The sequence below is a fragment of the Cherax quadricarinatus genome, chromosome 1 (genome assembly GCF_038502225.1).
Source record: "Cherax quadricarinatus isolate ZL_2023a chromosome 1, ASM3850222v1, whole genome shotgun sequence".
Classification (NCBI taxonomy): domain Eukaryota; kingdom Metazoa; phylum Arthropoda; class Malacostraca; order Decapoda; family Parastacidae; genus Cherax; species Cherax quadricarinatus.
Genome location: NC_091292.1, coordinates 92,988,730 through 93,005,596, shown reverse-complemented (window position 1 = coordinate 93,005,596; position 16,867 = coordinate 92,988,730). Strand labels below are relative to the sequence as shown.

Below are 16,867 nucleotides of genomic sequence, written 5' to 3'. Positions count from 1 at the left end.
ATATTATGCAAAGAACTTGGAGCAGAATTAGAAGAAAGTGTGGGATTACCAAAGATATTATCCATAGGGCTGAAGATGCTTTGTTGAGGCTGACTGGCCATTTAGATAATAAAGCAAAATATAACAAAGAGGGTGTATAAATCTGTAGTGGAAAGAGGGTTAAGAGTCATCAAAGGAAGGGTTTGAGGGAAGGGGTACAGGAAGTTTTAAGTGCCTGGGGCTTGAGCATAAAGCAGGCTTGTGTAAGCATGTTACATTGGGGTGAGTGATTTTTATTGCTCAATGTGCTGTTGGAGTGTGAACAGGCTAACATTTATGAAGGAATTCAGGCAAACCGGTTAGCTAGACATGAGCCCTGGGAGGCGAGAAGTACTGCCTGCACTTGGAAGGAGGGGTAGGGAGGTTTCAGTTTGGGGGTCATTTGAACTATGATATCTGTGAACTTTTGGCAAGGCAGCTACTAAATGGATAATGGTGAATGTGTTTCCTCTTTTGGGTCACCTTACTGTGGTGAGAGACAGCTGGTGTGTTAGATAGATAATATGTGAATTGGATTAAGAACAGATACAAGCAGTTTTGTTATACAATTAAATGCAAATTCTTGTCAGAACATGAATAAAGTGGACACTTTTAGTTTACAATTTAGTTACATATCCTGATTATTTTATCTTTACCTTTCACATACATCTGGAGATCCAAATAAATTAATTTTAAGCCAATCTAGAAGACTGCGTGTATCCCCGTGGCCTCCAGGTTTGCATTCTTCTGGCATGTTATTAAAGCCTCTTTTCATCATTTGAGCATGACGACGTGACTCGGCAACCTGTAAATTACAAAGTATGAATGCTGATGCCCAGATTTTTGGTTATTCAACCTTTATGACAAATTTTAACAAAAAGAAAAACTCCAATCTGAGAATTTAAAATTAAATTACAATATGTAATGAGCATCATAAAATATAAATTACAACAAAGATTTCAAAATGGCTTACTGAATATGTTATGTACATAAATATCTACTGGGGCAAATATAAATTTGCCACAGTATGAAATACAGAATTATATACTTTAAAAAAAATATAATTTACATTTTTTTTTTTGTTTTGGTTAAAAATTGAATTTATTTCAAAGAATTTTCAAAATTGGGAAAAACATGCATTGTAGTGATTAAATTTTTTCACATTCCTATCCATTCTAAAAAAGAGGCATGCTCTGTATAAATGCCCACATGTAAATGAATACAAATATTTACATACAAGAGGTATGAAAAATTGTGGGTCTTCTTTCTATAAATGTCTTACCATATGCAAATGTCTCCAATGCCACACACAACATATGAAAAATACAACGATCATCATCATGGTCAGGACTCTTCCCCATCTCAGCTCTTGCTGTATGTCTTGCACAAATAAGTATATTGCCCAAAAGGCCAAAATAAGGAACCCTATACAGAGAAGGTACAACCAAGTCTGCAAATAAAGTATTCAGTGAGGAATGATAATCAAATATTCTTGAAATAATCATAGTTAACTATACACTTTATATATACGTATTATATTTATGACAGTAAAAACATAAAATTCATCTACCAACAAAAATCCACCTTTCACTGCATGAACCAGTAGCTCTTATTGAATACTCTCGTGTAACAATAAAGAAGTTGATAAGCAGTAATGGTATAAAAGATTTATTTGAACAAGTTACTCATTCAGCTGAGTAACTTGTTCACATTTATTGCAATAAACACTGAAAATAAAGGAGTTAAAAGAACAATTTACCCAGCAGATTTTGCCCCTTATTTTCATATGTTCATTACATTGAGTTCATTATATCAAAGGTTTACTATTTTAATGTCTGGAATGAGGACAATAAGGAATGAACCTTTATACTTACATAGGTACTGGAAGACAATTAGGCTGTTCAAACATTCCACATATGCTGCCTAGCTATTTAATGCAATCAAGATGTTTGAAAATGAATGCAAGAGTGATTATTTCTAAGTGCTACTGTAATATTAATTTTATAAACATTATGCCATACCTCCAAATTTTTTCCAATTTCCAAAAGTGATACTGTTAATGCCATAAATGAGTTTATGAAATTAAACTTTTCATCCACTGGAGGATTATCTAATGTGAAAGCACGCTGTAGAAAATCATCAACCTGAAAATATAACATCAACTATAACCATACATTTTTTACAAATAATTAGTTACAAAAAGAATTCATTATATAATTTTTTAATACTAACCATTTCCTATTATAGGGTGACTCAAAGAAGAAACCATGTTCAACACTAATTGCTCCCTAGTTATCTTTCAAGCTCACAGACATAATGATTCAATGACCTACTCAACCAAAACATGCAATTTAACTTTCAAATCCCTAATTTCATTTATCATGCTCCCACCCCAACTGAATTTCAAATCTCCAGAATCACTCTTATTCACTCACTCCAATTAAACATATGCCTGCTGGATGCTCAAGCCCCTACCTCTCAAAATAACATTCCAACCCATCCTTGGATGTCCCCTTACACCACCTTCCATTGATCACAGATTTATAAACCTAGTCTATTCACGCCTTTCTCCATGACTAAACTCTTTCAACGAGCCCCTTCTACTCTTTTGAATTATGCCATAATACAGTCTTCTAATTTTTCATTTATTTTTATTTTTTAAATCACCAGCTGATTCTCACCAAGGTAGGGTGACCCCAAAAAAGACAAAGGAAATATTCATGATCATTCATTCAATAGCTATCTTTCCAGAAATAGACAGACATAATTCAAATGACTACAAACTGCAATATTCCTACCCCTCCTTCAGAGTGCAGACACTGCACTTCCCACGTCCAAGACTTGAGTCTGGATAACCAGTCTCCTTGAATTTTTCATAAATGCTACCTTGCTAACATTCCATCAGTACATTAAGCAATGAAAACCATTTGTCTCCACTCACTCCAATCTAACATGGTCACACAGACCTGTTGGATTCTCAAGCTCAAAACTTCGTTCACTACCCTCCCTTCCAATCCTGCCTGGGATGATCACTACCCCTCCTTCCTTCCACCCCACACATTTTCATGGCTTCTCACCTTCTCATTGCATAATTCAAAGCCTTGTCTTCATGCCTATACAATAATGTCAGTAACACTATACTACATACAATGACAAACTCCCTCAGCAGATTTCTTAACCCTCCATTTATCATCCATTCTGTGATTCAGCACATCATTTACAGACATATCTACTGAAACACACACTCCTAAATACCTAAATACATTCACTTATTACAAACTCCTAAACTTTTCCTTTTTAGACTTCTAACTACTCTTTACCATTTTGCTCTTTTTTATGTTTACTTTCAAATTTCTCCTTCTGAACTTTTCCACCATCTTCACCACTGAATTGTTGTTTGCCATTAGCAAACAACATTTGTGACAGCCTTCAATCTTAACCCATAAACGGTCCAAACGTATATATACGTTCTCTCCCGTAGTGCCCCAACTTTTTTTGAGAAAAAACAAATCGTTTTTTTTTAATAGGAAAAAAGAACATATGGTACCCAGGCATTCCCAAATATTTTAATATAGCGCATAGTGAGTGCACACACCCATTCTCTCATGTCTAGGCAACTCAGGCTTATCGTGGCAATGTTGAATGTATGACAAATAAAACGTATATATACGTTTGGGCCTAGGTAGTAGGTTGGTAGACAGCAACCCCCCAAGGAGGTACTACCGTCCTGCCAAGTGAGTGTAAAATGAAAGCCTGTAATTGTTTTACATGATGGTAGGATTGCTGGTGTCCCTTTTTCTGTCTCATGAACATGCAAGATTTCAGGTACGTCTTGCTACTTCTACTTACACTTAGGTCACACTACACATACATGTTTTTTTTTTTTTCAACAAGTCGGCCGTCTCCCACCGAGGTGGGAGACGGCCAGAATACAACAGTTTAGAAGCATATACATATAAAGATACACAACATACCCCTCCAAACTGCCAATATCCCAAACCCCTCCTTTAAAGTGCAGGCATTGTACTTCCCATTTCCAGGACTCAAGTCCGACTATATGAAAATAACCGGTTTCCCTGAATCCCTTCCCTAAATATTACCCTGCTCACACTCCAACAGATCGTCAGGTCCCAAGTATCATTCGTCTCCATTCACTCCTATCTAACACGCTCATGCACGCTTGCCGGAAGTCCAAGCCCCTCGCCCACAAAAACCTCCTTTACCCCCTCTTTCCAACCCTTTCGAGGACGACCCCTACCCCTCCTTCCTTCCTCTATAGATTTATATGCTTTCCATGTCATTCTACTTTGATCTATTCTCTCTAAATGACCAAACCACCTCAACAGCCCCTCTTCTGCCCTCTGACTAATGCTTTTTTTAACTCCACACCTTCTCCTAATTTCCACACTCCGAATTTTCTGCACAATATTTACACCACACATTGCCCTTAGACAGGACATCTCCACTGCCTCCAACCGTCTCCTCACTGCTGCATTTACCACCCAAGCTTCACATCCATATAAGAGTGTTGGTACTACTATACTTTCATACATTCCCTTCTTTGCCTCCATAGATAACGTTTTTTGACTCCACATATACCTCAACGCACCACTCACCTTTTTTTCCTCATCAATTCTATGATTAACCTCATCCTTCATAAATCCATCCGCCGACACTTCAACTCCCAAGTATCTGAAAACATTCACAATTATTCCATACTCCTCCTCCCAAATTTGATATACAATTTTTCTTTATCTAAATCATTTGATACCCTCATCACCTAACTCTTTTCTATGTTCACTTTCAACTTTCTACCTTTACACACATTCTCAAACTCATCTACTAACCTTTGCAATTTTTCTTTAGAATCTCCCATAAGCACAGTATCATCAGCAAGAAGTAACTGTGTCAATTCCCATTTTGAATTTGATTCCCCATAATTTAATCCCACCTGTCTCCTGAACACCCTAGCATTTACTTCTTTTACAACCTCATCTATAAATATACTAAACAACCATGGTGACATTACACATCCCTGTACAAGACCTACTTTTACCGGGAAGTATTCTCCCTCTCTTCTACACACCCTAACCTGAGCCTCACTATCCTCATAAAAGCTCTTTACAGCATTTAGTAACTTACCACCTATTCCATATACTTGCAACATCTGCCACATTGCTCCTCTATCCACTCTATCATATGCCTTTTCTAAATCCATAAATGCAATAAAAACTTCCCTACCTTTATCTAAATACTGTTCACATATATGCTTCAATGTAAACACTTGATCTACACATCCCCTACCCACTCTGAAGCCTCCCTGCTCATCTGCAATCCTACAATCTGTCTTACCTCTAATTCTTTCAATTATAACCCTACCGTATACTTTTCCTGGTATACTCAGTAAACTTATTCCTCTATAATTTTTACAATCTCTTTTGTCCCCTTTCCCTTTATATAAAAGGACTATACATGCTCTCCGCCAATCCCTAGGCACCTTCCCCTCTTTCATACATTTATTAAACAAAAGTACCAACCACTCCAACACTATATCCCCCCCTGCTTTTAACATTTCTGTCATGATCCCATCAGTTGCAGCTGCTTTACCCCCTTTCATTCTATGTAATGCCTCACGTACCTCCACCACACTTACATTCTGCTCTTCTTCACTCCTAGAAGATGGTATACCTCCCTGGCCAGTGCATGAAATTACCGCCTCCCTTTCTTCCTCAACATTTAAAAGTTTCTCAAAATATTCTCGCCATCTACCTAATACCTCCCTCTCCCCATCTACTAACTCCCCTACTCTGTTTTTAACTGACAAATCCATACTTTCCCTAGGCTTTCTTAACTTGTTTAACTCACTCCAAAATTTTTTCTTATTTTCATTAAAATTTCTTGACAGTGCCTCTCCCACTCTTTCATCTGCTCTCCTTTTGCACTCTCTCACCACTCTCTTCACCTTTCTTTTACTCTCCATATACTCTGCTCTTCTTACAACACTTGTGCTTTGTAAAAACCTCTCGTAAGCTACCTTTTTCTCTTTTATCACACCCTTTACTTCATCATTCCACCAATCACTCCTCTTTCCTCCTGCCCCCACCCTCCTATAACCACAAACTTCTGCCCCACATTCTAATACTGCATTTTTAAAACTATTCCAACCCTCTTCAACCCCCCCACTACTCATCTTTGCACTAGCCCACCTTTCTGCCAATAGTCGCTTATATCTCGCCCGAACTTCCTCCTCCCTTAGATTATACACTTTCACCTCCCTCTTACTTGTTGCTGCCACCTTCCTCTTTTCCCATCTACCTCTTACTCTAACTGTAGCTACAACTAAATAATGATCCGATATATCAGTTGCCCCTCTATAAACATGTATATCCTGGAGCCTACCCATCAACCTTTTATCCACCAATACATAATCTAACAAACTACTTTCATTACGTGCTACATCATACCTTGTATATTTATTTATCCTCTTTTTCATAAAATATGTATTACTTATTACCAAATTTCTTTCTACACATAGGTCAATTAAAGGCTCCCCATTTACATTTACCCCTGGCATCCCAAATTTACCTACTACTCCCTCCATAACATTTTTACCCACTTTAGCATTGAAATCCCCAATCACCATTACTCTCACACTTGATTCAAAACTCCCCATGCATTCACTCAACATTTCTCAGAATCTCTCTCTCTCCTCTACACTTCTCTCTTCTCCAGGTGCATACACGCTTACTATAACCCACTTTTCACATCCAATCTTTATTTTACTCCACATAATCCTTGAATTTATACATTTGTAGTCCCTCTTTTCCTGCCATAGCTTATCCTTCAACATTATTGCTACTCCTTCTTTAGCTCTAACTCTATTTGAAACCCCTGACCTAATCCCATTTATTCCTCTCCATTGAAACTCTCACACCCCCTTCAGCTTTGTTTCACTTAAAGCCAGGAAATCCAGTTTCTTCTCATTCATAACATCCACAATCATCTCTTTCTTATCATTTGCACAACATCCATGCACATTCAGACTTCCCACTTTGACAATTTTCTTCTTCTTATTCTTTTTAGTAATATTTACAGGAAAAGGGGTTACTAGCCCATTGTTCCCGGCATTTTAGTTGACTTTTACAACACGCATGGCTTACGGAGGAAAGATTCTTATTCCACTTCCCCATGGATATAAAAGGAAAAGTAATAAGACCAAGAACTATTAAGATAAAATCAAAGAAAACTCAGATGAGTGTGTATAAATAAACGTGTACATGTATGTGTAGTGTGACCTAAGTGTAAGTAGAAGTAGCAAGACATGCCTGTAATCTTGCATATTTATGAGACAGACAAAAGACACCAGCAATCCTACCATCATGTAAAACAATTACAGGCTTTCGTTTTACACTCACTTGGCAGGACGGTAGTACCTCCCTGGGTGGTTGCTGTCTACCAACCTACTACATGTACAAGCATATATATACACACCCCTCTGGGTTTTCTTCTATTTTCTTTCTAGTTCTTATTCTTGTTTATTTCCTCTTATCTCCATGGGGAAGTGGAACAGAATTCTTCCTCCATAGGCCATGCGTGTTGTAAGAGGAGACTAAAATGCCGGGAGCAAGGGGGTCGTAACCTCTTCTCCTGTATATATTACTAAATGTAAAAGGAGAAACTTTTGTTTTTCCTTTTGGGCCACCCCGCCTCGGTGGGATATGGCTGGTGTGTTGAAAGAAAGATATATGTTTGGGGCACTAGCGGTAAAAACGTATATACACGTTTGGACCATTTACGGGTTAATCAGATTTATCATATTTTAAGACTAAACATCTTGTCAACATAAACATTCACCATTTTTTGTTTTTACAACTCCATCTTTCAAAGACAATAAACAACTATGGTGTCATCATACACTACCGGCTACTGGAAATTATTCCCTTCTCTTCAAGCACCCTAACTTGAGCACCACTATCCTCATAAATAATCATTCCAGCTGTCAACATCTTACTATCTATTCCATGCATTTACAAAACCATCCACATCACTTCCTCATCCAACTTAATGTATTCTTTTTCAAAATCAATAAATTTAACAACTTGTTTCCTTTATCCAAGTTATGCTTAATTACAGTGTATGCTTCAGTATAAACACTTCACCTATTCATCTCCTTCCCTTCCTAAATCTACTTGCTCTGCAATAATAGTCTGCCCATTCCATCTTTCTTTCAATAATAATTCTTCAATACACTTCACCTATTATATTGAACAAGGTTATTTCTTTTTAATTTTTGCACACTTGTCTCCTCTTTGCTTATATAAAGGATAAACAGCATGCATTCTATCATTTGTCTTGTACCATCCCTTCTATCATACATACATTAACTAAATGTACTAACTATATGGGTCCTACTTAACAGTACTGATCAACATTCAGTTAACAATATCATAATTAAAACTAACTAGATGAATATTACTAAGTCAAGATCTCACGTGAAATTGGCCTCTATTTCCAACAGTTTCTCATTGCCAAGTCAGTACATCATGATTCCTGTACATCATACACTAAACTGTAATGACAGGCAGATTAATAAAAATAAGGAAGATAGTATTTTCAATCATTAAAAATTGAAGTGACAATGAACAGGAACTGAGAGGAGACATAACAAGACATTGAATTAACCCTTTCAGGGTCCAAGGCCAAAATCTGAAGTGGTGCCCCAGTGTCCAAGAATTTAAAAAAAAAAAAAAATTATTTTTTCTTATGAAATGGTAGAGAATCTTTTTGTGAAGGTAATAAAACAAAAAGTACGAAATTTGATGGAAAATTGACGAAATTATGCTCTCGCGAATTTTGATGTGTCAGTGATATTTACGAATCGGCGATTTTGCTGACTTTGACTCCCATTTTAGGCCAATTACATTATTCCAGTCGACCAAATTCTTAGCTATTTCACTAGTATTGCTTCTATTCTATCGACTGAGCACAAGAAATCGCCAAGTCAACTGTTTCAACTACAAAATAAAGTGATCGGAAATTGGTAATTTGGCCAATTTAACACAAAGTTCAAAATATTCCAATTTCAAAATAGGGTCCAGAATAAACAATGTAGGTATTCCTGGCACTAAACTAACATTTCCTCTGTTCATTAGTTACGTTTTGAGGCTTTACAAATAAATTCCATTTTGATTTTTTATTCACATAATGAATTTTTATTCACACCAAAAAATAGAAGATTTACTGTTATGCAATATTGTAATAATTGTATAAATATCATCACCACATTTGTGAATGTATATCAGACCCACCAGCTGGCGTGTATTAGACGTGTGAGGCCATTTGATTACTCTTGAACATCGGCAAAAATTTAACATTTCCGCTACTTTGAGCTCAGTTTCAAGCCATTTCAGTGCTAAAACCAATCAAAATCATCTCTATTTCTGTAATATGTCTTCCATTCTATCAAATGAGACTAAGAAATCGCAAATACAACTATAAAAAACATACGAAAAAACACTGCAAAGTCGCTGTTTTAATCGAAAATCACGGTCTCAGTTTTTTTTCTCTCATTATACAGTGTGCTGCAGGATTTGTTTTATGTGGTGCACACATACCACATAGATGTATTTTCTCATATCTAGGCCCAAATTTACCACTCACAGTTTATCAGAGTGAGATGAGCTCATGGCGCAGACCTACGGTTTGGACCCTGAACGTAAAGCCGTAGATCTACGGGACAGACCCTGAAAGGGTTAAAAATACATAATCCAAAAGCACATCAAGAAAGCCTTCAACAAACTATGACACTGGCTACTGTTTTCTTCTTAAAGCCTTTTCAATAAATAGATATAGAAATTGTACATACCTGATGTATATATTTCTGATGTTCTAAGTATTGTTTCAACATGTCGATGTCATCTTTGGTAACTCGTACAATCAAATGTCGAATCACAGCAGAGTTCTCATCCTTCAGAATGTACCCTGCCTCCTAGAATAGGAATCAAATTGTGATTGCCTGAGCACTTTAAAAACAAGTTACACATTCAAACCCATATACACAAAAAGAGAATAAGGATGAATAAGTATTCTAGGTGGGATTTATAAGTGCACATGAGCAACTGCCAGAGCTTTGAAGGGAGGCCACTAGTGGTGGTCTCCCTTCAATCCCTGTATTCATATGAAGAAAGTTAAGAATTTTTTACCCAATAAAAATGCTAAATGTTAAAGTACAATAAGAGTTAAGACTTGAAATTTGTTAGACAGCAACATCTGCCATCAGAAAATCTATCCCTGGAATATGCAACAGTGGAATTGCAGCACCATCATCTGATTACTTTCTGGGCCACTACCAAAAATAAGATGAAAACTATTATTTTAAACTATATTAACCCAAGTTTTTGCAAAACAGTCTAATATGCTGTGAAAAGTACTCTGATAATGGAATTTTCTCTCAATAATATTTGTAATGAAAAAAAATTCCTTTTGTTGGAGATTTGGGCAGTGAAAGAAGAACATACTCTAGGTTGCCCTTCCCTTACAATTACCCCTGCTGCCCTAATGAATCCTCCCCACTGTCACCTACAGACTGCTGGCAGCAGCACTACAGAAATATATGACAACAACAGGTTGGTAGACAGCAACCACCCAGGGGGGTACTACCATCCTGCCAAGTGAGTGTGACACGAAAGCCTGTAATTGTTTTACATGATGGTAGGATTGCTGGTGTCTTTTGTCTGTCTTAATCTTAATAGTTCATGGTCTTATTACTTTTCCTTTTATATCCACGGGGAAGTGGAATAAGAATCTTTCCTCCGTAAGCCATGCGTGTTGTAAAAGTCAACTAAAATGCCGGGAACAATGGGCTAGTAACCCCTTTTCCTGTAATAATTACTAAAACGAATAATAAGAAGAAAGCTGTCAAAGTGGGAAGTCTGAATGTGTGTGGATGTTGTGTAAATGATAAGAAAGAGATGATTGTGGATGTTATGAATGAGAAGAAGCTGGATGTCCTGGCTTTAAGTGAAACAATGCTGAAGGGGATGAGAGAGTTTCAGTGGAGAGGAATAAATGGGATTAGGCCAGGGGTTTCAAATAGAGTTAGAGCTAAAGAAGGAGTAGCAATAATGTTGAAGGATAAGTTATGGCAGGAAAAGAGGGACTATAAATGTATTAATTCAAGGATTATGTGGAGCAAAATAAAGGTTGGATGTGAAAAGTGGGTTATAGTAAGCATATATGCACCTGGAGAAGAGAGAAGTGTAGAAAAAAAGAGAGAGAGAGATTTTGGGAAGTGTTGAGTGAATGCATGGGGAGTTTTCAACCAAGTGTGAGAGTAATGGTGGTCAGGGATTTCAATGCTAAAGTGGGCAAAAATGTTGTGGAGGGAGTAGTAGGTAAATTTGGGGTGCCAGGGGTAAATGAAAATGGGGAGCCTTTAATTGAGCTATGTGTAGAAAGAGGTTTGGTAATAAGTAATACATATTTTATGAAGAAGAGGATAAATAAATATACAAGGTATGATATAGCACATAATGAAAGTAGTTTGTTAGATTATGTATTGGTGGATAAAAGGTTGATGGGTAGGCTCCAGGATGTACATGTTTATAGAGGGGCAACTGATATATCGGATCATTACATGTATTTAGGTAGATGGAAAAAGAGGAAAATGGCAACAACAAGCAAGAGGGAGGTGAAAGTGTATGAGGAAAATGGCAACAACAAGCAAGAGGGAGGTGAAAGTGTATAAACTAAGGGAGGAGGAATTTCGAGTGAGATATAAGCAACTATTGGCAGAAAGGTGGGATGGTGCAAGTATGAGTAGGGGGGAGGGGGGTTGAAGAGGGTTGGAATAGTTTTAAAAATGCAGTATTAGAATGTGGGGCAGAAGTTTGCGGTTATAGGAGGGTGGGTGTAGGAGGAAAGAGGAGTGATTGGTGGAATGATGAAGTAAAGGGTGTGATAAAAGAGAAAAAGTTAGTTTATGAGAGGTTTTTACAAAGCAGAAGTGTTATAAGAAGAATAGAGTATATGGAGAGTAAAGGAAATGTGAAGAGAGTGGTGAGAGAGTGCAAAAGGAGAGCAGATGATAGAGTGGGAGAGGCACTGTCAAGAAATTTTAATGAAAATAAGAAAAAATTTTGAAGTGAGTTAAACAAGTTAAGAAAGCCTAGAGAACGAATGGATTTGTCAGTTAAAAACAGAGTAGGCGAGTTAGTAGATGGGGAGATGGAGGTTTTGGGTAGATGGCAAGAATATTTTGAGGAACTTTTAAATTTCAATGAAGAAAGGGAAGCGGTAATTTCATGCACTGGCCAGCGAGGTATATCATCTTTTAGGAGTGAAGAAGAACAGGATGTGAGTGTGGGAGAGGTGCGTGAGGCATTACGTAGAATGAAAGGGGGTAAAGCAGCTGGAACTGATGGGATCATGACAGAAATGTTAAATTCAGGGAGGGATATAGTGTTGGAGTTATTGGTATTTTTGTTTAATAAATGTATGAAAGAGGGGAAGGTACCAAGGGATTGGCAGAGAGCATGTATAGTCCCCTTATATAAAGGGAAGGGGGACAAAAGAGACTGTAAAAATTATAGAGGAATAAGTTTACTGAGTATACCAGGAAAAGTATACAGTAGGGTTACAATTGAAAGAATTAGAGGTAAGAGAGAATGTAGGATTGTGGATGAGCAAGGAGGTTTCAGAGTGGGTAGGGGATGTGTAGATCAAGTATTTACACTGAAGCATATATATATATTTTTTTTATCACACTGGCCGATTCCCACCAAGGCAGGGTGGCCCGAAAAAGAAAAACTTTCACCATCGTTCACTCCATCACTGTCTTGCCAGAAGGGTGCTTTACACTACAGTTTTTAAACTGCAACATTAACACCCTTCCTTCAGAGTGCAGGCACTGTGCTTCCCATCTCCAGGACTCAAGTCCGGCCTGCCGGTTTCCCTGAACCCATTCATAAATGTTCCTTTGCTCACACTCCAACAGCACGTCAAGTATTAAAAACCATTTGTCTCCATTCACTCCTATCAAACACGCTCACGCATGCCTGCTGGAAGTCCAAGCCCCTCGCACACAAAACCTCCTTTACCCCCTCCCTCCAACCTTTCCTAGGCCAACCCCTACCCCGCCTTCCTTCCAGATAAAGGTAGGGAAGTTTTTATTGCATTTATGGATTTAGAAAAGGCATATGATAGAGTGGATAGGGGAGCAATGTGGCAGATGTTGCAAGTACAGTGGACCCCCTGTTTACGATATTATTTCATTCCAGAAGTATGTTCAGGTGCCAGTACTGACTGAATTTGTTCCCATAAGGAATATTATGAATTAGATTAGTCCATTTCAGACCCCCAAACATACACATACAAACGCACTTACATAAATACACTTACATAACTGGTCGCATTGGGAGCTGATCGTAAACCGGGGGTCCACTGTATATGGAATATGTGGTAAGTTACTAAATGCTGTAAAGAGTTTTTATGAGGATAGTGAGGCTGAGGTTAGGGTGTGTAGAAGAGAAGGAGACTACTTCCCAGTAAAAGTAGGTCTTAGGCAGGGATGTGTAATGTCACCATGGTTGTTTAATATATTTATAGATAGGGTTGTAAAAGAAGTAAATGCTAGGTTGTTTGGGAGAGGGGTGGGATTAAATTATGGGGAAATTAAATACAAAATGGGAATTGACACAGTTGCTTTTTGCTGATGATACAGTGCTTATGGGAGATTCTAAAGAAAAATTGCAAAGGTTAGTGGATGAGTTTGGGAGTGTGTGTAAAGGTAGAAAGTTGAAAGTGAACATAGGAAAGAGTAAGGTGATGAGGGTATCAAATGATTTAGATAAAGAAAAATTGTATATCAAATTGGGGAGGAGGAGTATGGAAGAAGTGAATGATTTCAGATACTTGAGAGTTGATGTGTCAGCAGATGGATTTATGAAGGATGAGGTTAATCATAGAATTGATGAGGGAAAAAAGGTGAGTGGTGCATTAAGGTATATGTGGAGACAAAAAATGTTATCTATGGAGGCAAAGAAGGGAATGTATGAAAGTATAGTAGTACCAACACTCTTATATGGGTGTGAAGCTTGGGTTGTGAATGCAGCAGCGAGGAGCTTTACATTCCTTTAGAACCCTTGCATACAGTTCATCAGGGCCTGGGGATTTGTTAGGTTTTAATTTATCTATTTGCCTAAGGACCATGTCACTGTGACCCTAATAGTGCACAGTTTATTATCGTCCTGTTCTACATAATTTATCATTACTGGAATATCGCTGGTATCCTCCTGTGTAAAAACTGAGAGGAAGTATGTGTTAAAAATTCTACACATTTCCTTATCACTGTCAGTGAGCTGACCCGAGGAACTTTTGAGTGGGCCTATCTTGTAGTATACCTGAAAGAATCCTTTTGGGTTAGTCTTCGATTCTTTTGCAACTTTAACCTCATAATCTCTTTTTGCTTTTCTAATTCCCTTTTTTATTTCTCTCTTTAACTGAATATATCGATGCCCCTCTCCTCTTTTGATTTGCCTATATATGCCTCTCTTTTGACCAATCAGATATTTTAATCTATTGTTCATCCATTTAGGATCATTTTTGTTTGATCTGATTTCCCGCGGTTGGAGGCAGTGGAGATGTCCTGTCTAAGGGCAATGTGTGGTGCAAATATTATGCAGAAAATTCGGAGTGTGGAAATTAGAAGAAGGTGTGGAGTTAATAAAAGTATTAGTTAGAAGGCTGAAGAGGGGTTGTTGAGGTGGTTTGGTCATTTAGAGAGAATGGATCAAAGTAGAATGACATGGAGAGCAAATAAATCTGTAGGGGAAGGAAGGCGGGGTAGGGGTCGTTCTCGAAAAGGTTGGAAGGAAGGGGTAAGGGAGGTTTTGTGGGCGAGGGGATTGGACTTCAAGCAGGTGTGTATGAGCGTGTTCAATAGGAGTGAATGGAGACGAATGGTATTTGGGACCTGACGATCTGTTGGAGTGTGAGCAGGGTAATATTTAGTGAAGGGATTCAGGGAAACCAGTTATTTTTATATAGCCGGACTTGAGTTCTGGAAATGGGAAGTACAATGTCTGTACTCTAAAGGAGGGGTTCAGGATATTATCAGTTTGGAGGGATATGTTGTGTATCTTTATACGTATATGCTTCTAAACTGTTGTGTACTGAGCACCTCTGCAAAAATAGTGATTATGTGTGAGTGAGGTGAAAGTGTTGAATGATGATGAAAGTATTTTCTTTTTGGGGATTTTCTTTCTTTTTGGGTCACCCTGCCTTGGTGGGAGATGGCCGACTTGTTAAAAAAAAAAAAAAAAAAAAAAGCTAAACCAAGGTAATATTCAGGCACTGAAATGTAAGTAACAACAATTTCTATTATTTTTATCCCTGAAGTAACAACTGACAGTTGTTTACACATTAAAAGAATTTAGCAGGAATTCCAAGTTTTATAAAGTTGAATGATGGTCAAGGCTTACTGTGCAGGAGATAGCCACTGAGAATTATTTTTAATCATTCCAACAATGTCAACATCTGTAAAGCGCAGCTTATGTCCTCTGAAACAAAATAAAACATACTCCAGAAAGCCTCAATGTAAAAAAAAAAAAAACTTAGCCTTTCTATCAACTGAATAAGGATTATTGCAAAATCTTTAAGAGCAAGCCAGAATTCTGCAACAAAGTTACTCATCATTTTGCTCAAAAGTCAAGAAAAATTCCACTGAATAATATTAAACTTTAGTACTACTTTTTATTTTATTTATTAAAAGAATGAATAAAAATAAATATTTATTAATATTAATACTTTAGGTTCATCAAGTAGCTTAACAGTGATATTTGGTTTCTCTAGCAATTTTTTCACTCCACACCTCTGGAGGCCACACACTCCTGGAACACTAGTGACAACTGGTGAAGAAGCACCGGAAATAGTTGGAAATGGCAAAGGCAATAAGAAAAAAGAAAACAATATCTTGCCAGGATATTGCCCTGTGTTTCAACATACAGCTGCGCAACGCAACAAAACTATCCGATCTGTAAAATGAATTTCACCTGAGGAAGGTAAACTGGTAAACAAATAGAAAAATGATAAACAGTGTTGATATTAATAAAAGGTGATATGAAAGACTCCTTAACATTACAAATGTCTTAATGAACTGTATTAAAAATCTGGGAAAGGTTATCAAGCACTCCATGGTTTCATCGACACAGTTATGGACATGTAAATTCAAGGCTGCATATTTGATCTCTAGTACTCATGTCAAGTGCTCTGTATGACGGTTACAATTATTATTAGATTATTTATTACTATATTTAGTGGGAAGAATAAAGCCCATAATGGCTATACAGTGCCTAGGGAAGTGGAAGATCATCAGATTCAATACAAGTAAATGGAGAATAATTCCAAATGATGGTTACAAAAGTTTTACACCTGCTAATGATAGCTGGAAATTAAATTAGTATTATTAATTATCTTTATGTTATTAAAAAACTCATGACTATCAGAGCATAGGACTTAATCCATGGACAAAATCAACTACTGCATGAAATACAGCTAGGGCCATGGTCTGGCTAATTTCAGCTTCAAATTCAAGTTTATTTGAGGGTTATATCTTAAAAAAAATTAAAGCATTTCTGATCTGCTGCTCTGAGACATCAGTGCAAATTATGTTCTTACATTTAAAAGCAGCTGAAAACCCATTCATAATTTTGTTAGCCATCATAATTAAACAAATAAAAATTAAGACAATTATCCACTGAGCCTGACTTTACTTTGCAAATGTACTGTAAAGATATTTTGTATACTTAAGCTCATATTACATTAAGAAGTCATTATCTTTATTTTATTTCAT

General features: G+C 37.2%; 1 protein-coding gene across 10 annotated transcripts in view; it reads right to left on the bottom strand.

Moving 5' to 3' along the window:
* Positions 1-16,867, bottom strand: part of LOC128689890 (chloride channel CLIC-like protein 1) — a 73,802-nt gene that overhangs the window by 30,793 nt on the left and 26,142 nt on the right. For all 10 annotated transcript variants that reach the window (XM_070084194.1, XM_070084221.1, XM_070084206.1 and 7 more), the window contains 4 exons: positions 9,884-10,006; positions 2,040-2,162; positions 1,301-1,468; positions 675-823 (listed from right to left, as the gene is read on the bottom strand). In XM_070084194.1, the coding sequence (XP_069940295.1) occupies positions 675-823; positions 1,301-1,468; positions 2,040-2,162; positions 9,884-10,006 (563 nt within the window). The remainder of the gene's footprint in view (positions 1-674; positions 824-1,300; positions 1,469-2,039; positions 2,163-9,883; positions 10,007-16,867) is intronic.